At 40.4% G+C, this 27,158-nt stretch overlaps 1 protein-coding gene across 11 annotated transcripts in view; it reads right to left on the bottom strand.

The window, feature by feature from the left end:
* The window catches only part of ankrd44 (ankyrin repeat domain 44), a 152,243-nt gene that overhangs the window by 24,749 nt on the left and 100,336 nt on the right, over positions 1–27,158 (bottom strand). For all 11 annotated transcript variants that reach the window (XM_033023720.1, XM_033023722.1, XM_033023713.1 and 8 more), the window contains 7 exons: positions 16,426–16,497; positions 16,114–16,315; positions 12,900–12,987; positions 9,823–9,940; positions 6,121–6,337; positions 5,699–5,786; positions 842–925 (listed from right to left, as the gene is read on the bottom strand). In XM_033023720.1, the coding sequence (XP_032879611.1) occupies positions 842–925; positions 5,699–5,786; positions 6,121–6,337; positions 9,823–9,940; positions 12,900–12,987; positions 16,114–16,315; positions 16,426–16,497 (869 nt within the window). The remainder of the gene's footprint in view (positions 1–841; positions 926–5,698; positions 5,787–6,120; positions 6,338–9,822; positions 9,941–12,899; positions 12,988–16,113; positions 16,316–16,425; positions 16,498–27,158) is intronic.

Raw genomic sequence — 27,158 nt, 5'->3', positions numbered from 1 at the left:
TAAATGTGGTAAAAGTTGGCACTAGAGAATAGAATTCTTACACCAGAGTGAACAGGATCAGCACAAATAACTCAGTTCACAAGCTTCATGGCTATATACTGTATAGTGGAAACATCCAGATTACCCAACAAGATGCCATGCCCTCTCACTACCTTACCTCAGAGGTAATCTTTTCTGCAACATATTCTCCTCCCATTTCTATTATAAGCCATCCTATTGGCATTCTAAGATGGCCATTTTACTCTAGTTTTGCGTTACAGTTCAATGCACAAAAGAGTCAGAATGCGACAAGTTCATTTCACAAATAACTTTTTTGTGCCACTAATTTGGACTGCATTTGAACTGAGGTTTAGATATATGATAATAGTGCCGATTGCACCATATCATTCAGTTCTCCCAATTCAAATGTTTATGTACTCTTCAGGAGGTTTGACCTATATGAACATTGCTGAGAAGCATTGCCTTGGTGTCAAATTTCAAAGTAACAATTTACAAATGCATTCAATATCCCTGATTTCAACACAAAACACAAAGCCAAATAGTGCTATTCTCATATCCAAGTAACAGTGAGTCCCAAATGAATTTTCATCTCAATCTCCCTCTCTGACCATTTCAAGAAATTGTATAAGGTTGCCCAATTGTGGTTCCAATTTGAGCAATGTCATATTTTAATAACATATTTCTGCCTCAAATTATACTTTAGTTCGCTGTTAATATCTCACGCAGAAATTCAGGTTCAACTTATCACTGGGGAAAATGTTGTTGAATAGATTATTTTTCAGAATGAGCAACTGTTACAAATTCAGAATGTGCAACTAATCATCCCATTTGTTCTTCATACCTTCCTTTGGCATCTCTGGAATCAATAACAGTGGTACCTAAAGCTTCTATTAACATTTCTGCACAATTTTCATGGTCATTTATTCTGTAAGAAAAGGAAATGTGCATAGTTATTGCCATAGCAGAAATATTTTTGACCAACAACTGACTTGTTATCCAACCCTAAAATACTTCCTTGCCAATATTTATATCGATAATCTATGCATACAAGTAGTCTAAGATTATTAAGTACCATTTAGTCATTCAAACTTCACTCTTCTTGAGCTGCAATACAATACTGTTTGCAACTTTGTCCTAAAATTCCTTCTCTAAACCCATCCACATCTCTCCCTTTATTCTTACATTGTTCGTTTAAACATTTATATTTGGTCAATAATTTGGGAACTCTCTTCTACTTTAGCTTTGTGTCACATTTCGTTTGATAATGCTCATGAAGCGCTATTTACATGTTCTATTTCAAAACTTGTTGCAAGTGTACCTTCACAGCATTTTGTGTGAACCATAACATTCATATCTCTAACGTACATGGCAAATTATTTCAAATATCACAAAGTCTTTCGGACATGAAACTTAAACAAAGCTTCAATAACTTAATGTATGCCCATGTTTTGTAGGAGAGAATGTATGTTTAATATTTCATCTTAAGTTTTGTCCAGTAGCAACGCATATGTAGAAACTTAGATATGTTTTCTCCTATAAAAACATGTTTGGAATAACTTAATGTTAGTTTAATAAATTAACTAACCAGGATAAGAAAGAAATGCAGCTGCATAGTGGGAATGACTTCAATATGAATTACCTTAGTGTTGCACACAGAGATTCAAGCAGAACCATTGTTTCAACATGCTAATGATATACTCTACATTTCATGCAGCATCGCTGCTATCATTGTGTGCAAGTTGTCTACGTGCAGTCATCAAAGTCAGACATTTAAGGTCCAGTGTAAAGCTTTAGTTTACCATAGCTCAACCACAGGAAGCACAGTAAGCCGTGAACTGTATATGATCTGTAGATCGGCAACAGAGCACTGAACTGAACACGTCAGTGCCTGAGTTGAGGGAGTGCACTTCTATTCGGTTCCATTATAGTTCCACAAAACAACATAGGCAATCTATGAAACCCTGTACCATAGGTAAGCTTGCACTCCTCACACTTGATAGCCTCTGACAAGGGAGCAAAGAAGAAATTTGGCAATTACCCTCCTTAAGGAGGTGTTGGAGATTCACTGTGATGGATGTTTATGTAAACTGTGTTAAGTGTGGGTCTTGGGATTTTTTGTAATGTAAAAAACTGTAGAAAATGCAATTTCGTTCAAACCAAGTTGTTTGAATTACAATAAAAGGCATTCCATTCCATTCCATTTGCGACTGCAATTCTCTCATATAGTTGCCATGAAGAAATTAGACCCTTAAAATTTGAACTTCCATGATCAAGTTAAAAGTCACCAAAATCTGGTCCTTGACCCACTCAGAGGTTGTAGTTCCAGCTGCAAGAGGTAGAAATTTGTAGCAAGGATGTCCTTAGCAAAGTATAGTCATGTTTGCTGGAACTGAAGGAAGTAATTGCTCTCAAGCATCTCAAATAGCCAGAGTTTCATTGCAACAACCCTTCTCCTCCTCCCATTTCTGGCTCTCCTGATTCTCTGTTAATTCTCATTGTGGCAAGGGCAAGAAAATCAACCATAAATTAATCTATAAGAAGTGGGCTGGGGCAAAGAGTACAATTGGGTTTTTCCTGAGCTTACGCAAGCATGCATGTTTAAGAGCTAGCATAGGATGTGGCTCTGAGGTTTAGAAAGACAGCATCGACATGAAACGCAGTGTGAGCTTATTGATTTTATTCTTTTCTACCCTCTGCATACTTCTGGATGGTGTTTAATGTGTACCTTCTCACATCTTCACAACCTGGCAAAAGTTGCAATTTACACTACAAGTGTCTACATGCTGTGCCATTTTAGATCTTTAATGTTAGATCTTAAGTGCCCATGAGAAGATGCTACTGAGTCCAATTTTGTAAGAGACAGAAAAACCTGAGCTGCAACAATTTGACTGTGTTAACTTTCTCTCCACCACTAGGGTGTGTAGCTAAACCACGATGCTGCGTAGCTCCCTTGTACATCTCCTCCTCCCCCACAGGGGTGTGCATGCTCCACCCCAACCTTCTGTTCAGAGTGTGCAGCTCTCTTACCCACCATCCCCCATCCCCAATAACCTCCATGTTCTTGTACTGTACAAGGTCTGGTTCTGTTTCTGCTATTCAAGCTTATATTTTTATTTTTACACAAGGCATTGCTTTTCAGAAAATATAAAATGGATCCCGTATGCCATCTGACAGTAGACAAAAGATGCTTTGTCATGAAATTGGCCAGTCAAATTTTATTCAAAAGAACAATACAAGATACCTACAAGGCACCTGAATTTTGTAGATTTGGTTCAAATAAATTGACTGTAAAACTAGATGTTGTTTCACCTCTAATTCTTTTCCTGTCACTGAATTATAGATTTTACCGCTAGTTATTCAAACTTTCAAAGACTTAAACATTACAGATCAACACCAGCTGTTAAAATAGCGTGAACGTTATAGTATGAACAATATAACAATCTTAGATTTACAGATTGGGAGTAACATCAAACTACTAACTTGCAAATACATACCAAAATGGGAAAAACATGCCTATTTTAGACTTTCCTTTTTAAGGATTATGAACAATTTACAGCTGAACAGGGCAACATATAGCTCGATTCTACATGCAATAAAACTTTGTTTCTCTGCTACTTTTGGGAAAATGTGGTGCCAGGCAAGTGGATTATCGGTGTTATTGTACAAATAACAAACATCTAACAGTTTTTATTTTTAAGACGTTATACTCCAGAATCATATTTTTTCCCATGAACCCAGTAAGTTTTAAGATGGAGAAAGGAACCGGAGCCCCACTGAGCAGGAACTGTGAAATTCCGGCGTGTTAAAGGGAGCACACAAATCAGCACTCAGTGAGGTAGATAATGGACTGTACAGACTTCCAAATAGACAGATAGAAGATTGTGTTCGGTTTCGATCCCGACTATGGGTGCTGTCTATACGGGGTTTGTACGTTCTCCCCGTGACCTGCATGGGTTTTTCTCCGACATCTTCGGTTTCCTCCCACATTCCAAAGACGTACAGGTATGTAGGTTAATTGGCTTGGTAAATGTAAAATAAAAATGGCCCTAGTGGGTATAGGATAGTGTTAATATGCGGGGATCGCTGGTCGGCGCGGACCCGGTAGGCCAAAAGGGTCTGTTTCCGCGCTGTATCTCTAAACTATGTTCCCTATGTTGGGGCAGTCCAGAACCAGGGGCCACAGTTTAAGAATAAGGGGTAAGCCATTTAGAACAGAGATGAGTAAAAACCTTTTCACACAACCCTCTGGTTGTGAATCTGTGGAATTCTCTGCCTCGGAAGGCAGTGGAAGGCATACAAATTATCTGTATGCTTTCAAGAGTTGGATAGAGCTCTTAAAGATAGCGGAGTCAGGGGATATGGGGAAAAGGCAGGAACGGGGTACTGAGTGTGGATGATCAGCCATGATCACAGTGAATGGCGGTGCTGGTTCGAAGGGCCGGATGCACCTACACCTACTGTCTGTTGTCCATAGATTTTACCAAATAAGCACCATTTACATTGAAAAATTAAATCTTTAAAGTACACATTTTTTACAATCCCCGTCTTAATCATTCAAGCTGGATGGTAGCATACAAAATTAATCGCAATATGGTCGCTCTTTTGGTTCATACGCTGAGCAGATACTTTACTCAAATCATTTATTTTTCCCTTCACTTAACAATGAGATAACTTCTGGATTAATTACAAAAAATTTTAAGTGAATTATTTCAAATCTCATTATTGACTTTCAGAATAATAAATTCTACATCAGTTGTCAATTCCTTACAATCAATTAAATTGTCCTGTTCTATGAAATGAAAGTAAGTATGAAAATAAAGACTTATGGACCTGTCCCACTTATGCGATTTTTCAGGCGACTGAAAAACCGGCAACAGGAACGGGGACTGTCAGGGTGGAACACACACACACACATCCCGTTGTTATGCAGGCGGGGGACAGGGTATGCGGGGGGGAGCACTGTCCGAGTGAAATTCACACTGTGCAAAGCCAATGTGCTACAGACACACATCGCGATGAACAGGCGCTGTAATTAAGACGGTGAAAGCACAGTGTACGGGAAGGGTCATGTAAGTCCTTTAAAATTGGGGGGGAGAAGGAGTGGAGACAACTTTTAAGAAGCCAGAGATATACGGCTGTGAAGCTCGTCGGACATTAACATTACCGGTCGGTTATCCTTCGTTCGGAAAACTATTGTATACGTTTTCTTTTCCCAATGAGCCAATGAAATTCACCAGTCAGCACCGGCTACAACCTACAAGAACCTACGACAAACTTCGACCTCCTGGCAACCCACTACCACTGCACCTGCGGCACGAGAATTCTTGCTATTCTCCATGGCGGCTTCATTCTGGTCGCCGCTAATTTTTCAACATGTTAAAAAATTAGCAGCGATCATAATGAGGCCGCGACTAGTTCCCAGAATGCGGGAACTCCTCACGACCATGAAGGCGACTTCCCGGCAACCACATATGGCAACCGCATAGTCTCCTGCAGTCGCCTAAAAAGTCACCTAAGTGGAACAGGCCCATAACAGTAATAGTTCGGGATAGAAATTTCACAATGAGGATGTCATGGACTATTGTTTGCGAACTAGTTTGATATATTTCTACCCAATTAAATCTAATTCTCTCTTCCCAGGCAGCACTCAACATTAATATTCATTATCATTAGAAAGATAAGCTCAGAATTGACTTACATAGCACAATGCAGAGGAGTAAAAGGAGTACCATAAAATTTTCTAAGTTCTTTTTGTTCCAGTAGAACTTCCAAACAACTTTCATGACCTGACAAAACAAAATTTTTGACATTCTAAAATCTGTACGATGAAGAAACAGCAATTCTCTTACCAAAATAACTTTGATTTAATCTGAACATTCAAAGTACCCAAATCTCCAAAAATGCTTGCACATTTCACACAATGCTCAACTAAAACATATAAATTATAGTTTTTGGGGAATTAAATAACAAATATGAATACTATATTCTCCATTAAACCTGATCAGAAAATGTTCAATTCAGGTGAAGTAATTGCACTCTTATGTTACAAACAGCACATGATGTTTATGAAAATCTACCAAACCATGAATTTAATTAACATTATAAGTTGAAATGATGTACCATTGTAACAAGCCCAGTGCAAAGGCGTATAGTCGTGGTTATCTGTTAACTTTGATAGCGTATTTATAGAAAGTGCTGCATGCAATAAGTTGCACAAGGTTGCATGACCACAAGCTGCTGCAAAATGTAATGGTGTCCTCCCTTTGGAATCACGACATAGAATAGAGGCATCATGTTCCAGCAGTGTTTCAACGCATTCTTCATGACCGGTAACAACCTATAAAAAATGAAAATCAATATTTTAGTAATTTATTTCATTACAATTTACCCAAGACCAAGACAACAAAAGAACCATAAAACAGGCTACTTGAAGAACTGACAATCAAGCAGCATCTGTGGAGGCAAAAGGTGTATGGCTGTGTTTCAGGTAAAGTTCCTGCATTTAGATCGAAAGGGATTAGGAATAGTTGCCAGTGTGTGCTATTATGAGGGAGGGGTAGGAAACACGTTGGTAGGTGATAGGTGGAACCAGATGAAGGGGATATGAAATACGAACAAGAAACCTTACCTCAGACATGTGAGTGCACAAGCGAGGAGAACACCAGGGGTGAAGGTTACCCAAAATTGGAAAAGTACCCAAATCCCATATGTAGATTACAATCATTTAACTTCAGCCAGAACGTTCAATATTCTATGAACTACTTTTTTTCTATTAATAAATTTTTATTTAATTCAAAAACACATTAAACATTTTGATTTGATTATATTCCAACTGTCCACTATTCAGATTTTTAATTTTTAGCAGATAATTTCCTATCTTGGGCTTTCCTCATTCCTCTGCCTTTGCAAAGAACGCCAAAACAGTTTCTTCAGTCTCAAGGAGGGTCCCAACCCGAAACGTCATCTATCCATTCTCTCCACAGTTGCTGTCTGACCTGCTAAGTTTCAGCAGCACCTTGTTTATTGATCAGAATTCCAGCATCTGCAGTGTCATGCATCTCCAAAACTGCCTCAGACATGTGAGTGCATAAGGGAGGAGAACACCAGGGGTGAAGGTTACCCAAAATTGGAAAAGTTGATGTTCATAGCACTGGGTTGTAACCTACCAAAGTGCGATATGAGACGTTGTTTCTCTAATTTGCTTTTGACCTTGCTATAACAACGGAGAAGGCTGAGAACAAATATGCTGTTGTGGATGTGACATGAAACCAGAAGCTCATAATGGCTTTTGCAAACAGAGCACAGGTGCCTCGCGAAATAGTTGCTTAATTAACTCTTGGTTTCTCCCTGCATAGACGAGGCATGACCATTGAATTTGCCATTTTCAAGAAACCCACAACCCTGGCATTTTCCTCCCATGCACATTTGCCTGTCCACTGAGATTTTGTCTCTATTTATTCACCAATCAAACCCCTCCTCCCCGTTCCATTTCCCTCTGCCCAACATTCTCCCCTCTCTCATCAGGTTCAACAGTTCTCCTACCAGCCTCCGACTCACCCCTCTCTCTCACTACTACATGCTGGCAATCTTTCCTCTTCCCTTTCAGTACGAATGCAGGATCTTGACCCAAAAGTCAACTTGCAACTTTTTCCTCCATAGATGCTGTTTGACCCGCTGAGACCCCTCAGCATTCTGTTTCATATTCAGATCATCGGCCTTTTTAAAAAAGAGTCATATTGAATTTATCTAAAGATCTAAATTTAATTTATATTTAAAGACAAATTATAATTGCATGCGTCCTGACTGAGATATCAGAGTCATTGTTAGATACAAGTGAGGAGCTGGAAGACATGGAGTGGCTAATGTTCTGCTTCCATTTAAAAAGGGCTGCAAAGCAAAAACTAGGAACAAATATCTGCGATTGGAAAGTTACTGGAGAGTGTTGTGAAGGATAAGATATACATGTATTTTAGAAAGAGAGGGTTTTATGAGGCATGTTTAAGAACGAACTGCAGATGCTGGAAAAATCGAAGGTAAACAAAAAAGCAGGAGAAACTCAATGGGTGAGGCAGCATCTATGGAGCGAAGAAATAGGCGACGTTTCGGGTCGAGACCCTTCTTCAGACTGAGGCATAGTCTGCATGGTTTTGTCCATGGGAGATCATATCTCATGAATCGTATTTAATTCCTGATGAAGCAACCAAGGCTAATGAGGACAGGGTCCAAGACATTGTGTACATGGACTTTAACAAGACCTATGATGAGACTCTGAAAGATGAGCAACATTCTGTGTGGATTTAGGAAGAGCTAGCTAACTAGATACAGAATTGGTTTCATAAAAGGAGGCAGAGGGTTTTTGTGGAAGGTTGTTTTTCAGGTCTGGAGGCCTGTGACTAATGATATGCATCAGGAATCAGGATTTGGCCCATTGCAGTTTGCGGTTTATATCAACAATTCGAAGAAGAATGTACAAGGCATGATTAGTAACGTCACAGATGACACTAAAGCAGGAGGCATAGTAGAAAGTGAGGATAGTTATCAGGAGTTACATCGTGCTCAGCTGTGAAAGTAGACCGAGGAATAGTAAAGGAGTTTAATTCAGATAGGTGTGAGGTCTTGAATTTTGGAAAGTCAAACCAGGGCAGGACCTTTACAGTGAACGATAGGTCCTTGGATAATTCTGTTGAGTGGTGGAATCTTGGAGTACAAGCACATAGTTCCCTGGAAGTGGTGTCATAGGTAGTGAAGAAGGCTTTCAGTATGCTTGCCTTCATCACTCAGGAAATTGAGTATTGATGTTGAAACATTATGTTGGGAAGTTGGCCAAGCCGCACTTAAATATTATGTTCAAGTTTGGGTTATAGGAAAGATGCCATTAACCTGCCAAGGGTGCAGATAAGATTTACAAGGATGTTGCCAGGAGTCAGGAATCTGACAATAATGAGAGCTTGGGCAGGCTTTATTCCTTGGTGCGCAGAATGCTGAGGGGTTCTTGGGATTCTTATGAAGTAATGAGGGGAATAGATAGGGTGAATGCAGAGTCTTTATCCCAGGGTAGGGGAGTCAAGAATCAGGGTAGGGGAATCAAGGTTTAAGGTGAGAGGTGGAAGATTTAATCGGAAACTGAGGGGCAAATTTTTCACAAAGGATACTGGATATTTAGAACAAGCTGCCAGGGGAAGTAGTTGCAGCAGGTACAATAACAATACTTAAGACATTTGGACAGGTACATGGATAGAAAAACGTTCGGAAAGATATGGCCTAATCACAGGCAAATGGGATTAGCTTAGATGGGTCATCTTGATTGGTATGGTCGAGTTGAGCCAAAGGGTTTGTTTCCATGCTTTGTGACTCAATACAGAACCTAGTTAAAAATCCAGTTTTCAGTTTAGGAATTCAGTCAGTTGCCAGCAATTTTGAGAATATTACAAAATATTCAAAATAATGGTAATAGTCTATTATTAAAATAAACTCAAAAGAAGAAAAAATAAGGAAATTTAATCGTGAAGTGAAAACAGAAAATGCTGGAAATACGCAGCAGATCTGGTCACATCTGTGGCTTGAAATTGGGGCTACAAATTGTTTTAGGTCAAAGACCCTCTGTCAGAAGATTCTTCCAGTTTCTCATCCCACAGATGCGGCCTAACATACTGTATGTAACCAGCATTTTCAGTTTTTATTTTAGACTTACAGCGTTTTTAATATTTAACCATGAAACTTTATTTAGCCCTTCCATATCCTGTGACTTTAAATTTGATATGGCTTCAAATGTGTTATTTCAAAACCAATCGTCTGCTTATATGTTTTAAATGGATGGCTCACCCCACGATGCAAGGCTGTGCATCCTTGCTTGTCGGCTGCATTTATATTTGCACCTTTTTCGAGCAACAGAATCACAGCATCAATGTGTCCATTAGCAACCGCAAGCATCATTGGTGTTCTGATGAAAAATATTGTGAAAGAAAATAATTAGCCTGTAATCACATAACTGCCGACTTAGCGTATTTGAAATCAGGACTTAGCAATCAAAGTATTACATTGATAAGGTTCACCAGTAAATGAATGATATAAAAATAAACAAAGGCTGGCATTACTTAAAAGTGGATACAATGGAGTGCAGATAAGATGCGCCCTAAGATTCTGAAGGAAGGAAAGGAGGATAGAAATTGTGGAAATGCCAGTTACAATCTGGGGCCTTCCCAGTCAGATCCTCCCTGAACGTCAGAGTCTTACTCCCTTTGCAGCTGCCCTCGGAATGGCTACAATGAATAAATTATTGTTGCTCAGATCTTTGCAGATTGAGGATTTGCTAAGATGGAAAATACTGCTAGAAAACCATTAATTTGATGAAAGACACTCATTGGTGGATCTGCAACTTGTTGGGTCTCTCACTCCAACGAGATGCAATTTGCCAAAGGCTTCCAAATCTCCTTCATTCTGAATTACTGAATGGGGGAAGGAGGGGGGGATGGAGGGTGACGGCAGGTGGAGAGATGGTGGGAAAAACGGGAGCACACCGGGACAAGTTGAATCAGTTGTGATCTTATTGAATGACAATACTTGTTCAAGGGACTAATTGAGGGGAGAGTTCCTTTCACAGCGTGTGGGGAGTCTGGCCAGGGGTAAAGTTGCGGGGAGGGCAGGAGCAATGAGAAGGAGGGAGTCGGGGATCACGCCAGTAACTCACTCACTCACCACTGCCGCGGTGCTCCGGGCGCAGAGCCACCGCATTGTGGCCGGGGAGGGAAGCAGCTCGGGTGGCTGCGAGCGGCCTCGGGACCGGACAGCAGAACTGGACGCCACCTCAGCGCCTTCTGCCGGCCCGCTCACCTCTGGCAGTGCTCTCCATCTGAACAACTCTCACCTGCCGCTCGCCGACTTCGCTCTTGTCAGCCGCTTCCCGCAAATCCTTAAATTCCGGCAGCCGTGTAACCTCAATTGGTCCCTTGATCACGCTGTCGGAATTTAAGGATTTGCGGGAAGCGGTTGACATGAGTGAGGCCGGCGAGCGGCAGAAGAGAGGATTTCAGATGGAGAGCACTGCCAGAGGTGAGCGGGGGCCGGCAGACGGAGCTGAGGTGGCGGCCACTCGCAGCTACCCGAGCTACTTCCCCCCCCCCCGGCCACAATGCGGTGGCTCCGCGCCCGGAGCGTCGCGGCAAGTGAGTTGCTGGCATGATCCCCGATATCCCTCCTTCTCAACGCTCCTGCCCTCCCAGCAACTTTACCCCGGGCCAGACTCCCCACACGCTGTGAAAGGAACTCTCCCCTCCTCAGCGTCACTGTCCTTTTACAGCCGCTTATCATCAGCTGCCAGCAATGAAGGATAGACTAGGCTATCCCTCAGTACAACAACATTGTTCTTGATGTTGCTGTACTGAGGGATAGCCAAGTCTATCTTTCTTGGCTAACAACCTTCCAACTTCGGCTTCCAAGACACATGTAAATTTTCGTGCCTTATTTTTGGGTAAAAAATAGCGTCCTCATTGCCGGGAAATACGGTATTTAAAAATAGCATATAGCACCAAGAAATTTACTTACCACATCATTTGTACATGAACTCCATTCTTCTCTCTTTGTTTCTTAAGATACTCTTAAGATAATGGCAATCTATGTTTGAAAAACCCGCCAAGAAACCTGCGCTGCGCATGCGCAGTAGGCTGCTGTGCCTGCGCAGTACTGCAGAGGCAGAATTTCAGCTACCTTCAGTCCCCTGGAAATTGATGGCTTGAAGCAGCGTCGACGGCACGTCAGCGGCAGAGACCTTCGCGTGTCACATGTACTGTGGATGAAAGGCACGGAGAATTATGTCTACCTAAGAGATCGATCTCTTAGGTAGGTATTATTCTCCCATGCCTTTACTATTTATATTTAATAATGACCATTTTATTATTTTAGTCAGGGTAGGCAGTGCCTACCTTGCCTACCCTGACGGCACGTGCCTGCGTTTAAATTACTAAATACATTCTGCGAGTCAATTGATTACTTGTTTCTGTTCCCTTTAATATCCAAATCACAATTGGCAGATTTGAATCAGGATTTCTGTTGGTAATTTATTATAATCGATTTGATATAATTGCACTGAGTGGGGGGGGGGAGGGGTGGCGTTAAATTCCTTCTGTGCAGGACAACTTAAGGAATTAAGATAAAATTCACCATTAAGAGGAATGTGAAGATTTGAAAGAGGAATCAAAATATTTTATTGCAAAGATTCCAGTGATGAAGGATATGGTGGAGATAGATGTGGTTATATCAGAAAACATAAGGCCAACACTGATTTGATTTTAGTGTTTAAAAATGTGAAAGGCTCAAATTGAAAAGAAAAAAAAATAGGGCTGAGGGATTGATGAGCAGAGTGAACAGATTAAATTTAATTGGCAAAAGAACCAGTCGTAACACAAGAAAATAAAACTCTCACTCATATATACGCCTTATAGGAATAGGAATACTTTGTCACATGTGACTAGGCACAGTGAAGTTCTTTGCTTGCATACACACTGTATACAAATAGCAGCCACCTACGGCGCTGATAAGGATGTATAAAGGTGACAACAGAATATTCTGTTACTGTACTGTTCAGGATTTAATAAGAATCATTGCACTATCCACGATGCATCACCATAATGCTTCCTCAATAAACTAATAAGATATAGTGTGATGTGTACAGAATCAATAGTTTTCAAAAGGAAATCAGTGAAGGAAAAGAAATTGCAGGATACTGGGGAACGTATGAACTTAATTCCTCCAAAAAAGTTAGTCTCAATAGACAATCATGAGTCAGTGGAGAGAAACAGAAGAAAAAATCCACTTCATTCAATAACCAGAAAAAGCTCCAAAAACTGATGGAGAAAATGTAATATTTGTTTTCTAACTGTGAAATAAAATCATTGTCTACTTACTGTCCTTTGCCATCTGTCACATCAACTGCATCCAAACCTTCTACACCCTCAATCAACATGCGTAGACATGTTGTGTGACCATTAGAAACTACAACAGAAAAGAGATTCACATGTACTGCTCTGCTTCATTTCATCATATCAAAGATAATATACATGTAAACCAAAGATGAAGTATGTTTACGACAATAGGTAAAAAAGTAAAGCCATGATTCTATATATCTTGTTTGCTTCTCATTAGACTGGTTGTTACAAATATTCTCTGCAAAGTTTTCTCCCTCAGATTAGCAAAAGGAGTGATTATTCGTCATATTGGTGGGAAGAAAAATCGATTTAAGGGCCTGTCCCACTCGGGCATAATTTGCGCGACATCATTTACACGCATGTGATGTGCGCATGGTGTGCATTACGCGCGCATGGAGCGTGGTGACATAGGCAGGGTCGCGCGCTGCGTCCCAGGATTTTGGGATTCAAAAAATCTTCGCACACCACCTGCGTGACGCGCAAATGACGGAACAGTGGGACAGGCCCTTTACTCTTACTTTCCTGTTTAACTTTAAATGGCAGCCATGAAGCTGATTGCAATGCTGGAGCATCCATTAATTTAAGATGTAATTAAGATTGGGAGATAAATTGGTTGGCTCTGTTGTGATCCATATATGGCATATAAAACACTATTAACATTGTCCATAGCTTTAATTTAATAAAAAATAACTAAAGTAATAACACAGAAAGGCACAGTGGTGTCGTGGTAGAGCTATTGCCCTACTGCGCCACACACCTGGGTTCGATCCTGACTACGGGTGCTGTCTGTACGGAGTTTGTACGTTCTCCCCATGACCTGCGTGGGTTTTATCCGAGATCTTCGGTGTCCTCCCACACTCCAAAGATGTACAGGTTTGAAGGTTAATTAGCTTAGTATTAAAGTAAAATTGCCCCTAGTGTGTGTCGGGTAGTGTTAATGTGCAGGGATCACTGGTTGGCATAGACTTGGATTGTCGAAGGGCCTGTTTCTGTGCTATATCTCTAAACTAAATCTGAATGTTTCTCAAAGGAATGCCAGATAGAAAAATGCCTCACAGTACAGTCACTGTATTCAAGTTTACTTTAGTTTATAATTGTGACATGTATCAAGGTACAGTGAAAAGCCTTTTTTATGTACTATCTAGTCAGCAAATAGACTTTGATGATTACAATCAAACCATCCACACTCTACAGATACAGGATAAAGGGTACAACATTTAGTGCAAGATAAAGTCCAATAAAATGTGATTAAAGATAGTTTGAAGGTCTCCAATCAGGTAGATGGAAGGTCAGAACCACTCTCTAGCTGGAGTGGGGACGGTTCAATTGCCTGATAACTGCTGGGAAGAAACTATCCCTGGATCTGGAGGTATGAGTTTTCAACCTCTGTACCTCTTGCCGGATGACAGAGGAAGAGAAAGTGACCAGGGTGAGACTGGTGTTTGATTATGCTGGTGGCCTTGCCAAGGCAGCGTGAAGTGTAGATGGAGTCAATGGAAAGGAGGTTTGTTTGCGTGATGCTACGTCCACAACTTTCTACAATTTCTTGCAGTCTTGAATGGAGCTATTCCCAAACTGTACTACGATGCATCCTGATAAAATGCTTTCCACGAACATCTGTAGAAGTTGGTGAGGATTGTTGGGGACATGCCAAACTTCCTAAGCCTTCTAAGGAAGTAGAGACATGGTGTGTTTTCTTGGGCATTGCTTCAATATGGCTGGTCTACGACAAATTGTTGGTGATATTTATTCCTAAGAACTTGAAGCTTTAAACCATCTCTACTTCGGCACCCTCAATATATGCAGTGGTGTGTGCTGCTTCGCTTTCTGAAGTCGATTACAATACCCTTTGCCTTGCTGTCAACTGATAGAGAGATTGTTGTCTTGGCACCGTTATACGGTTCTCAATCTCCTTCCTGTACTTTGCCTTGTCATTATTTGATATCTGGCCCACTGCAGTGGTGTTGTCTGCAAATTTGTAAATTGAGTTGGATTGGTATTTGGCTGAGAAGTGACAAGATTTTTAAAAAATCATTGCCGTGTAAAATTCCTTAATATATCAGGCATTCAGTTGCAACTCGTTTCTCAAATCCAAAGTTTGATGATTGGGTACAAAATCCAATCCTTGTCATAATATTTACCAGTAATATGCCCAGAATACTCCAGAAGAGTCGAGAATTGGGTAAAAACATCATGATGCATCAAATGAACAATGTTCACAAATATCATCAGCACTGCTTCTTCACCTCTTATCACTACCACCCTTTGTAAACTCTCAAATAATGTCGCAGTTGAAAACATAAAACAGTAACCCCAAAGTAGAAGAAAGAATTGAAGTCATTTTGCAACAGTTGGAAAGCACTGATCTAAGCTGCATCCTGCATCAAGATTTGATACATGGAGAAAACACCGATCCAAACTGCATCATTAGATTCAAATAGAATCAGCAAGCAAAGCAACAGAGAGTGACATTTCTCAATTCACCCAGCTGTTTTTGCCTTCTGGCCTATCAAAAACTGTCAATGACAATAGACGTTAGAAAATGCATGGCTACATTCCTTCAAGCAAACAAGGGTAATTTGCAGATGACTAACATTAATAATAATTGGATTGGGTCAATAGTTGAATAGATCACTGTTTCACTTCTGGAACCCTGCGATTCAATCCAATCAAATGAAAAGATAAAATTCAAATCTTAAGGACGATATCCAAGTCCAAAAGGAGTTTCAGCACCTACAAATGCCCTTTGGTTATCACCTAGATGCAAAAGAATAATGTTTGGTGTTTAAGAAATTGTAATATTTATGCATGTCGCAACTGCCAAACAGAGAGCCAAGTAGAGAACACGAAAAATGTAGATTTTGTATTTTTCATCCAATTGTGGATTTGATGTTTGTAATCCAAGGAAAAGGTTCTAAAAAGTTTCTTAGTTCCTGAAATGCTCCAGAATCTGTCAAAATTCACAAATCATATTAAATTTTACTTTTTCTTCCTCTAACTAAATAGGATGATTACATCAGATTCGAAAATGTGGATTTCAACAAAATAATTGATTATCTTTTTATGCTGTGCCAAAAGATCACCTTCATGTAATAATAGACAATCGACAATAGGTGCAGGAAGAGGCCATTCGGCCCTTCGAGCCAGCACCGCCATTCAATGTGATCATTAACAAAAATAAATATATCGGTACCTGCTGCATGAAGTGGGGTTCTTTTCGCTACACCATCTTTTACTAGTATGGATGCGCCCTGATTAATGAGGGCTTCAACACATTCATTGTGACCTCTAAAGGATGATAAATCTAAAGCTGTACGTCCATTTATGTCTTTCACATCAAGATCCTCAATGGAGTGAATAAGCACCTCAAGTGCCTGATAATGACCATTATAGGCCTAGAAAGAAATGTCAGAAACAAACACAATTAAGTAAATAATTTCAATTCAGTGTAAAATTATACAGATTTTTTTATTAGTGTTTATGAAAATCAAATTAATTAACTTACAGCCAAATGCAATGGGCTCTTTGGAGCTGTGGAATCAGGATCATCAAAATTGTGCCGAGTGGCTTCCATAAGCTAAAAAAAGACAAATTATCTTTGTAGAATAAATATTACCATACAAAACTTTTTTTTACTATGCCAAATACAATAAAAGTGTTGTACAAAAGCTCTGCCGGTTACTGGGTTGTAATAACTTAAATTAGTCATCAAAAATTCAAATATTTTATAAAGTGCAGAATTCAGTTTGTATATTCATGCTGCTGGCTTGTTGTACTTATATACAACTTGCTATATTACACGAAGAGGAAATTCGCCAAAATAGATTAAAAACCTTTTCATAAATGCATGCCAAATAATGAAAATGTGAGAGTTCTAATTAAGCAACCCAAAACAAGCAAGCTGTGATGCAGCTACGTGAAATCACTCAAACATACATTGTTTTATTACTATCATATTATCCAGAAAGGGAGCACATTTGGTTGAATGCTTTAACCAAACAATAAGATACTTAAACTATGGATATTGAATTAAAACAAATGAAAAAATAAACACACTTCAGCAAAAAAAAAGTGATTAAGAAACTATCAATGGTTTTGGTTTAAAAAAATAAGTGCTACAATCAGGTAAAGATCTATGGAAACGACACACATTGTAAATCCAACAATGGCCAAAGTAAAATTACCTGTAATAGGCTATTTCTATTGGGAATTAGTTTAGAAAAAAGACAGCTGTACACTGAGACATCATGATAAATTGACCAGAGATTTTTCTTTTTATAAAAAAACATTTAAATTCAAAACTTTAAGAAGTATATTCAAATGTTTTTAAATTTTATTTTGCTCATCTGGAACACATAACGTCACCTCCTTTTAAGCAGAATGATACACTTAGCCATCTCCGACAACTTATTGTTCGTTGCCTCTTTCTTGGAGTTGATGCACTGTTGAATTCGCATTATAGAGTGGTCGTTTATCTTTTTTGGTGTCAGTATTAGTCACAACTGAAGTACTAATTTGTGGAACAGTGAAAGCCCATTTTGTTATTGCAACTTTGAGATGAACATTGTATCTGCACTGTTATCCAAGGAAATCCAGGCAAAATGGGCTCACACTCAGAAATGATTGATGTTCAAAAAGGCTGGCAGTTGCCTCAAAAAGGCTGGCAGTTGCCGCAAAAAGGCTGGCAGTATCATCAAGGACCCACACCATCCGGGCCACAAACTCACCTCCCTGCTACCTTCAGGCAGAAGGTACAGGAGCCTGAAGACTGCAACAACCAGGTTCAGGAATAGCTACTTCCCCACAGTCATCAGGATATTAAACTTGGCTCGGACAAAACTCTGAACATTAATAGCCCATTATCTGTTATTTGCACTTTATCAGTTTATTTATTCATGTGTGTATATATTTATATAATGGTATATGGACACACTGATCTGTTTTGTAGTCAATGCCTACTATGTTCTGTTGTGCTGAAGCAAAGCAAGAATTTCATTGTCCTGTCAGGGGCACATGACAATAAACTCTCTTGAACTTGAACTTGACATTAAGTCGTAGCTCAGTGCAGCAAAAGAATAATGGCATGCAATGTACAGAATAACTAAATCAAAACTGTATCAAAACTAGTTTCATGAAAAACTGAAATTCATCCCAATAAATGCATCATGCAGCCATGTAATAATTACTTACAAACTCCAAGGAGATTTTGCTGGCAATCTAATTTAAAAAAGTGAACATCAAGGTAATGGCAACATACTTAAAAGAAATAAAAATGGTGATATGGAAATGTTTTTCTTCCTTCAATGTGAACAGTAACAGATTTGGTAGTAATATATATATATAGAAATAACAGCCTTATTTTAAAATTGATGAAATTATATATTTTTATCATCAATCTACACACAATAACCCAGAATGAAGAAGCGAAAACAGGAGTTTAGAAATTTTTGCAAAGTAATTAAAAAGAAATAACTGAAATATCACATTTACACAAATATTCAGACCCTTTGCCATGACACTCAAAATTGAGCTTAGGTTCATCCTGTTTCCATTGATTATCCTTGAGATGTTTCTACAACTTGACTGGAGTCCACCAGTGGCAAATTAAATTGATTGTACATGATTTGGAAAGGCACACACCTGTCTATATAAGGTCCCACAGTTGACAGTGCATGTCAGAGCAAACACCAAGCCACGAAGACAGAAAAATTGTCAGTAGACCTCCGAGACAGGATTGTGTCACGACACAGATCTGGGGAAGGGTATAAAACAATTTCTGCAGCATTCAAGGTCCCAAAGAACACCGTGGCCTCCGTCATTCTTAAATGGAAGTACTTTAGATCCACCAGGACTCTTCATAGAGCTGGCCCCCCAGCCAAACTGAGCAATCGGGGGAGAAGGGCCTTGGTCAGGGAGGTGACCAAGAACCCAATGGTCACTCTGTCAGAGCTCCAGAGTTCCTCTGTGGAGATGGGAGAACCTTCCAGAAGGAGAACTATATCTGCAGCACTCCATCAATCAGGCCTTTACGGTAGAGTGGCCAGACGGAAGCCACTCCTCAGTAAAAGGCACATGACAGCCCGCTTGGAGTTTGCCAAAAGGCATGAGAAACAAGATTCTCTGGTCTGATGAAACCAAGATTGAACTATTTGGCCTGAATGCCAAGCGTCACGTCTGGAGGAAACCAGGCACCGCTCATCACCTGGCCAATATCATACCATATGCTGTGGGGATGTTTTTCAGCGGCAGGAACTGGGGGACTAGTCAGGATTGAGGGAAAGATGAACAGAGCAAAGTACAGAGAGATCCTTGCTCCAGAGCGTTCCAGAGCGTTCTGGACCTCAGACTGGGGCGGAGGTTCACCTTCCAACAGGACAATGACTCTAAGCTCACAGCCAAGACAACGCAGGAATGGCTTTGTGACAAGTCTGTTAATGTCCTTGAGTGGCCCAGCCAGAGCCCGGACTTGAACCCGATTGAACATCTCTGGAGGGACCTGGAAATAGCTGTGCATCCTCATCCAACCTGACAGAGCTTGAGAGGATCTGCAGAGAAGAATGGGAGAAATTACCCAAATACAGGTGTGTCAAGCTTGTAGCGTCATACCCAAGAAGACTTGAGGCTGTAATCACTGCCAATGGTGCCTCAATAAAGTACTGAGTAAAGGGTCTGAATACTTATGTAAATGTGACATTTCAGTAATTTCTTTTTAATTACTTTGCAAAAATTTCTAAACACCTGTTTTTGCTTTTTTATTATGGGGTATTGTGTATAGATTGATGATAAACAAAATGAATTTAATCAATTTTAGAATAAGGCTGTAAAGTAACAAAATGTGGTAAATGTGAAGGAGTCTGAATACTTTCTGAATGCACTGTGTGTAAATACATACACGCACGCACTTCTATTCATATTTCTATTCATATGCTACTGTCATGGACCAAAGCAATCTGTTGGCTCTTTGTCTTGTCTTGGAATTTTCAAATTCCTTCCTCTGAAGTTACCCAATTTAAGTGAAAGTTTGATTAAATCATCACTAATGTTTTAATCACAAGAAACCAACATTTCACATTTCAGTGTAATGTAGTACAGCTAAGCTTTTAGTGATTTATTTTAGTGACTTCTTTTCCCAATCATTGGAACATGTCATGACTTCACTTTCACTGATCCAAAGTCTCAAATGTTATGCTTGTTTGGATGCCAATTTATCTGCCATTTATCACCATCCATTTGATCCAAAATGGATCATTGGCAGCACTCTTGCACATGTCAAAATGTTTAGGGTGCAAATCCAACTCCAAAAAGAAAATCAATGCATTAGATGGCAAACTAAATTGCCAAAATAGGCCCCCTTTGTTCTTCCCTCCCTCCACCCCTACCTTACAGCAGTCCCCGCACGCCGGGTCCACCAATGTCCATCCCCCTCCCTCACGGCGCTCCCCCCACACCAGGTCCCCATTGTGAGAAAGTGAACTAGTGTTCTCTCACCAGAAATCAATTAATAAAACAAAGGACAAATTATTCTAAGAGATGGGTAAGGGAATGCAGCATTACTTTTGGATTAGTTTAGTGATACAGCACGGAAACAGGCCATTCGATCCACCGAGTCCGCGCCAACCAGTGATCACCCCTTACCCTAACACTATGCCACACGCTAGGGGCAATTTACAATTTTACTGAAGCCTATAAACCTGTATGTTTTTGGAGCGTGAGAGGAAACTGGAGCACTTGAAGAAAACCCACATGGTCACCCAAAATCAGGATCGAACCCGGGTCTCTGGCACTGTAAGCAGCAGCTGTACTGCTACACCACTGTGCTACCGCGAATCAGAACTCTACAAGAAGAATTCTCACACCCTTTCATCTAAGTCCCTAAATAGACAACTGCTCATCCAGTCTGTGAACAGAGATTCTTAAGGTCCCAATCAAGTAAAACAGCCTCCTGTAATCAACCATGTCAATCCCTTCAAGACTTTTTAAGACCACCTTTCATTTTTCTAAACTACGCAGAAAGTAAGCCAGCTCTTCTCCTAGGATGTTCTCCCACTCCAGGAGTCATTCCAACAAACATTCATCACAAAAGATAGACACAAAATGCTGAGGTAACTCAACGAGTCAGGCAGCATCTCTGGAGAAAAGGAATAGGTGTCGTTTTGACGAGAGACCCTTCATCAGTCTGATAAAGTGTCTCGACCCAAAACGTCACCTAGTCCTTTTCTCCAGAAATGTTGCCTGAACCAATGAATTACTCCAGCAGTTTGTGTCTATATTTAGTGTAAACCAGCAACTGCAGTTCCTTATTAAACATTCACCACAATCAAAGGAACAAAAAATATGCCTAGTATTCCAGATGTGATCTCACCTCATAAGAGACTGCAGTTGCTAGAATTGTGAACAGAAAAGTAAACTGCTGGAGGAACTCGGCAGGTCAGGTAGTATCCATGCTGGGAAATGGACCAACACTGCCTGTCTATTTGTTTAAGAAGGAACTGCAGATGCTGGAAAATCGAAGGTAGACAAAAGTGCTGGAGAAACTCAGTGGGTGCAGCAGCATCGAAACTCGGCCCGAAACGTTGCCTATTTCCTTCGCTCCATAGATGTTGCTGCACCCACTGAGTTTCTCCAGCACTTTTGTCTGCCTGTCTATTTCCCTTCACAAGTACTGCCTGACCCACTGGGTTCCTCTTACAGTTTTTTTTAAATCTCACCAAACCCCTATCTAAATACAACAAAATGTCTTTAATGATTTACTGCAACGCTTTTTAAAAAGACTAACAAGTTATTTATTGTCATAAGATTTTTGAAGAATTCAATTGACTCACAAACCCCACATCACATTGGTTTCTAGGTTACCACAATATTGTGAAAAATGTGCTTTGAGTTTTCATTCCTGAATAGTTCAGCTCTAAGATTTAATTTTGTTTGGTTTGTAACAATCCCATCAAAGCCTTTTATCAATATATATATTTCATTGATTTGCTGAAAAGAAGTGAAGTTCTGGTTTAGATTTTCACTCAAACATATATCCATCTCAGATTGTAATAAGATTTTTAATTAACGAGCGTAGTCAGGCTGCAAAATAGAATATGATGGTTTGTTCTCATAAAGAAAACTATTCTTTGCTATAAATACTTAATGCAGTTCCATTAACATTGCTGGAATTCGGTTAATCACAAAAATAAACTTTTGAGAATAGCAAATTTAATCCCATTCTGAAACAGTACTAGATTTCAAATCACTGAAATTGAAAATCACTGTTGATTTATTTACGAGTTTAACAATGGTCACTGATGAGATTTAATACTTTAAAACTGTAAAACATCGCTAATTCATGCCTTTGCACACAAAGAATCAAAGCAATTACATTTGATAAGGCATCTTAAATGTAACTAACTGATGCAATGAGTGAAACCTGCCAACCTCATTAATTCAATCTACTCCACTTTCAAGTCTGCTTTTATTCTTTAACACTGATTTTCAAATTAGTGGTAAAGATTGCAGATTCAGCTTATAATAGACATAACTTCTGTTTATAAAATCGAAGGTACACAAAAATGCTGGAGAAACTCAGCGGGTGCAACAGCATCCATGGAGCGAAGGAAATAGGTAACGTTTCGGGCCGAAACCCTTCTTCAGCTCCATAGATGCTGTTGCACCCGCTGAGTTTCTCCAGCATTTTTGTGTACCTTCGATTTTCCAGCATCTGCAATTCCTTCTTGAACACTTCTGTTTATAGTTTGTTGATAATTATGTGGAATAATAAAAGATTGAGGACAACATCCACCTTCAATATTTTTCCACAATTCCCAATAACTTTTCAGACAAATATTTATATTATAACTAAAGAATGTTACGCAATATAGGAATTTTACTTCAACCAACTGAAATGACCAATTTGTGCCTTTGTTTGCAAATAAATTAGCAAAATAAAAATATAGATGAGGTCACATTTTTTCTACTTTCTCACACAGATTTATTCCTGTTACATATATATAAAATCTAAGTTTGTTTTGAGGTTTTTTAATGATAATTTACATAATGTTAAATTAAGAATTGTCATAGAGCAATACAGTGTGGAAACAGGCCCTTTGGCCCAACTCGTCCACACCGCCAACAATGTCCCAGTTACACTAGTTCCACTTGCCTGCACTTGGTCCATATCCCTCCAAACCTGTCCTATGCATGTACCTGTCGAACTGTTTCTAAAACGATGGAATAGTCCCAACCTCAACTACCTCCTCTGGCAGCTTGTTCCATACACCTACCACCCTTTGTGTGAAAAAGGTACCCCTCGGATTCCTATTAAACCTTTTCCCCTTCACCTTGAACCTATGTCCTCTGGCCCTCGATTCCCCTACTCTGGGCAAAAGATTCTGTGCATCTACCCGATCTATTCCTCTATAAGATCTCCCCTCATCCTCCTGCGCTCCATGGAATAGAGACCAACCTACGCAACCTCTCCCTATAGGTCACACCCTCTAGTCCTGGCAACGTCCTTGTAAATTTTTTCTGAACCCTTTCAAGCTTGACAATACCTTTCCTATAACATGGTGCCCAGAACTGAACATGATATTCTAAATGTGGTCTTACCAACATCTTATAAAATTGCAATTTGACCTCCCATCTTCTATACTCAATACTCCGACTGATGAAGGCCAAAGTGCCAAAAGCCTTTTTGACCACCTTATCTACCTGCGACTCGACCTTCAAGGAACCATGCACCTGTACTCCTAGATCCCTCTGCTCTACAACACTACACAGAGGCCTATAATTTACTGTGTAGGTCCTGCCTTTTTTCGACGTCCCAAAATGGAACCATTCCTTCACCCACCTGACCATCTGCCATTCCTCCGCCCATCTGGCCAATCGATCCAGATCCTGCTGCAATCTTTCACAACCATCTTCACTATCTGCAAAACCACTAACTTTTGTATCATCAGCAAACTTGCTAATCTTGCCCTGTATGTTCTCATCCAAGTCATTGATGTAGATGACAGACAGTAACGGGCCCAACACCGAACCCTGAGGCACACCATTAGTCACAATCCTCCAGTTCGAGAAGCAACCTTCCACCTTCACCGTCTGCTTCCTTCCATGGAGCCAATTTGCTATCCATTCAGCTATCTCTCCTTGGATCCCATGCAATCTAACCTTCCAGAGCAGTCTAACATGCGGCACCTTGTTAAAGGTTTATCAATCAAAGAATTTCAACTTCACAGTAAATGGAATGGGAAGTGTTGTAGAACAGAGATACTAAGGGGTGCAGGCATATCGTTCCATGAAAATGGCGACACAGTGATAAGATGTCAAATTTGACATTTAACACACTTGCCTTCATTGGTTAGGATACTGACACAGGAGTTAGGTTATCACATTTCAGCTGTGCAAGATATTCATACGTCCGCATCGGAGTAATGAGTTTTAGACTCCCCTACCCTGGGCACTAGTTTAAGGTGTGCGGGGAAAGATTTAGAAGTAACTTTTTCCCTAGAGGGTGGTGTATAAATGGACAGCTGCCAGAGGAAGTGGTTGAGGCGGGCACAATTATGACATTTAAAATACATTTTAAGGCTACATGCATTGGAAAGGTTTGGAGGAATATCAGTCAAACAAAAGCAAATCAGTTATGTAACTTGGTCAGCATGAGTAATGGCCGGTTCTCACGGTGCGACCTGACCCAAGACCTAACAAGAGTTTGACACCTGGGAACCTCCTGCGATAACAGTACGGCATTCGTGGACCACCGAGGACCTCCGTGGCGCTATCGTGTAACTTTGTAAGGTCGGGAGAAAATTCAAACATTTTTGAATTTCTCCAAGAGTGACTTGAGCACTTTTTGGTGAGCGTTGCAACATTGTATGAAGCAGATGCCAATGCGATACCCGTGCGATATCCGTAATGACTCTTGCGGGTACCGTGGGAACTCCTGCGAACGGTAAACCCGGAAGCTTGACAGAGGGGACATAAGGTGAGTAATAGGTATTAAAGGGGGCTTGGGGTGTGGAGGAACGGAAGGGTGGGGGGGGGGGGGGGGTGCTCGGGGTGATTACAATGCTCTCTGGGGTGCGGGAAGAAGGGTCTCGAAAAGCAACTCGCCGCTTTGCTCTTAACACAAATTGCTTCGATTTGAATCTCCCCGCAGTACAAGGAAGTAGAGGCAAGGCTGCGCCGTGTGTTGGAAGGAACTGCAGATGCTGCTTTAACCCGAAGATAGACACAAAAAAACTGGAGCACTTCATCGGGTCAAGCAGCATCTCTGGAGATAATGAATAGGTGACGTTTCGGGTTGGGAGACCCTTCTTCAGACCCGAAACTCTCGAGCCGAAACGTCACCTATTCATTCTCTCCAGAGATGCTGCTTGACCCGATGAAGTGCTCCAGTTTTTTGTGTGTCCATCTTCGGGTTAAAGCAGCATCTGCAGTTCCTTCCAACACACGGCGCAACCTTGCCTCTACTTCCTTGTACTGCGGGGAGATTCAAATCGAAGCAATTTGTCTTAAGAGCAAAGCGGCGAGTTGCTTTTCGAGACCCTTCTTCCCGCACCCCAGAGAGCATTGTAATCACCCCGAGCACCCCCCCCCCCCCCCCCTTCCCTTCCTCCACACCCAAAGCCCCCTTTAATACCTATTACTCACCTTATGTCCCCTCTGTCAAGCTTCCGGGTTTATCGTTCGCAGGAGTTCCCACGGTACCCGCAAGAGTCATTACGGATATCGCACGGGTATCGCACTGGCATCTGCTTCATACAATGTTGCAACGCTCACCAAAAAGTGCTCAAGTCACTCTTGGAGAAATTCAAAAATGTTTGAATTTTCTCCCGACCGTACAAAGTTACACGATAGCGCCACGGAGGTCCTCGGTGGTCCACGAATGCCGTACTGTTATCGCAGGAGGTTCCCAGATGTCAAACTCTTGTTAGGTCTTGGGTCAGGTCGCACCGTGAGAAAGCCCTTTAACTTAGGCTAAAGGGCCTGTATCCGTGGTATTTAGTTCTATGACTATAAATAACTTACATTTTAATTTCATAAAATTTAATTTCATTTAATTTAAAAAGCCCAAATTAGAAAAGAATGAACGTTTTCCCATTGCAAGGAGTTTTCAATAGACAAACTTCTGAAATTTGCCTTGTTGATTAGTTAATTGTCTTTTCAGATCTGTAGTTTATAAACTGCATCTTCCTGAGAGTCCATAAAAATAGTTCCAACCTGACTTAATTGAAGCCTAAACATAAAAACGTCCTTCAAACTTTTGGACAAGTTTACTTTGTCTAATTTTGTTGATCCTTGTAAACACTATAGAGATAGCAACAGTCCACAAAAATATTTTAGTTTATTAGATATCCTCATTAATACAAATTGAAGTTATGTAATTCAGGAGACAGCAACAGCACAAATTGCAGTGCTGCTTCTAGCTTTGGCATGTTGCCGTACAGGCTTTGCCACACAGGAAGATCACAAGTAAAATGCTTCCAACGTCATGCAAAACATTTAGTATTTACTCAATGCTACCCCGGCACATTTGTTTACGTCCTCTATTCATTTTACTAAAATCAAATGGATTCCATGGATTCACAACTGTCTGGGTGAAAACGTTTTTCTGCAGGTCAGTTCTAAATGGCCTACCCCATATTCTTAAGCTGTGGCCCTTGGTTCTGGACTCCCCCAACATCGGGAACATGTTTCCTGCATCTAGCTTGTCCAATCCCTTAATAATTTTCTATGTTTCTATAAGATTCCCTCTCATCCTTCTAAATTCCAGTGAATACAAGCCCAGTCGTTCCATTCTTTCATCATATGACAGTCCCGCCATCCCGGAATTAACCTGGTGAACCTACGCTGCACTCCCTCAATAGCTGTTTATTGTTTGTTTATTTTATTTTTTTAAACAGGGACAGTGCATATTAATAAACATTTACATGTAAATATGCAAGATTATAGCCAATAGCTAATTTCCATCTGTAGTCCCTTTAGTCCCTTTAGCAAGAATGTCCTTCCTCAAATTAGGAGACCAAAACTGCACACAATACTACAGGTGTAGTCTCACCAGGGCCGTGTATAACTGCAGAAGGACCTCTTTGCTCCTATACTCAAATCCTCTCGTTATGAAGGCCAACATGCCATCAGCTTTCTTCACTGCCTGCTGTACCTGCATGCTTACTTTCAGTGACTGATGTACAAGGACAACCAGGTCTCGTTGCACTATCCCTTTTCCATTCAGATACAGGTGCACAACCTTTT

This window comes from Amblyraja radiata, chromosome 7 (genome assembly GCF_010909765.2).
Source record: "Amblyraja radiata isolate CabotCenter1 chromosome 7, sAmbRad1.1.pri, whole genome shotgun sequence".
NCBI lineage: Eukaryota > Metazoa > Chordata > Chondrichthyes > Rajiformes > Rajidae > Amblyraja > Amblyraja radiata.
This window is presented reverse-complemented; position numbering and strand designations above follow the sequence as displayed.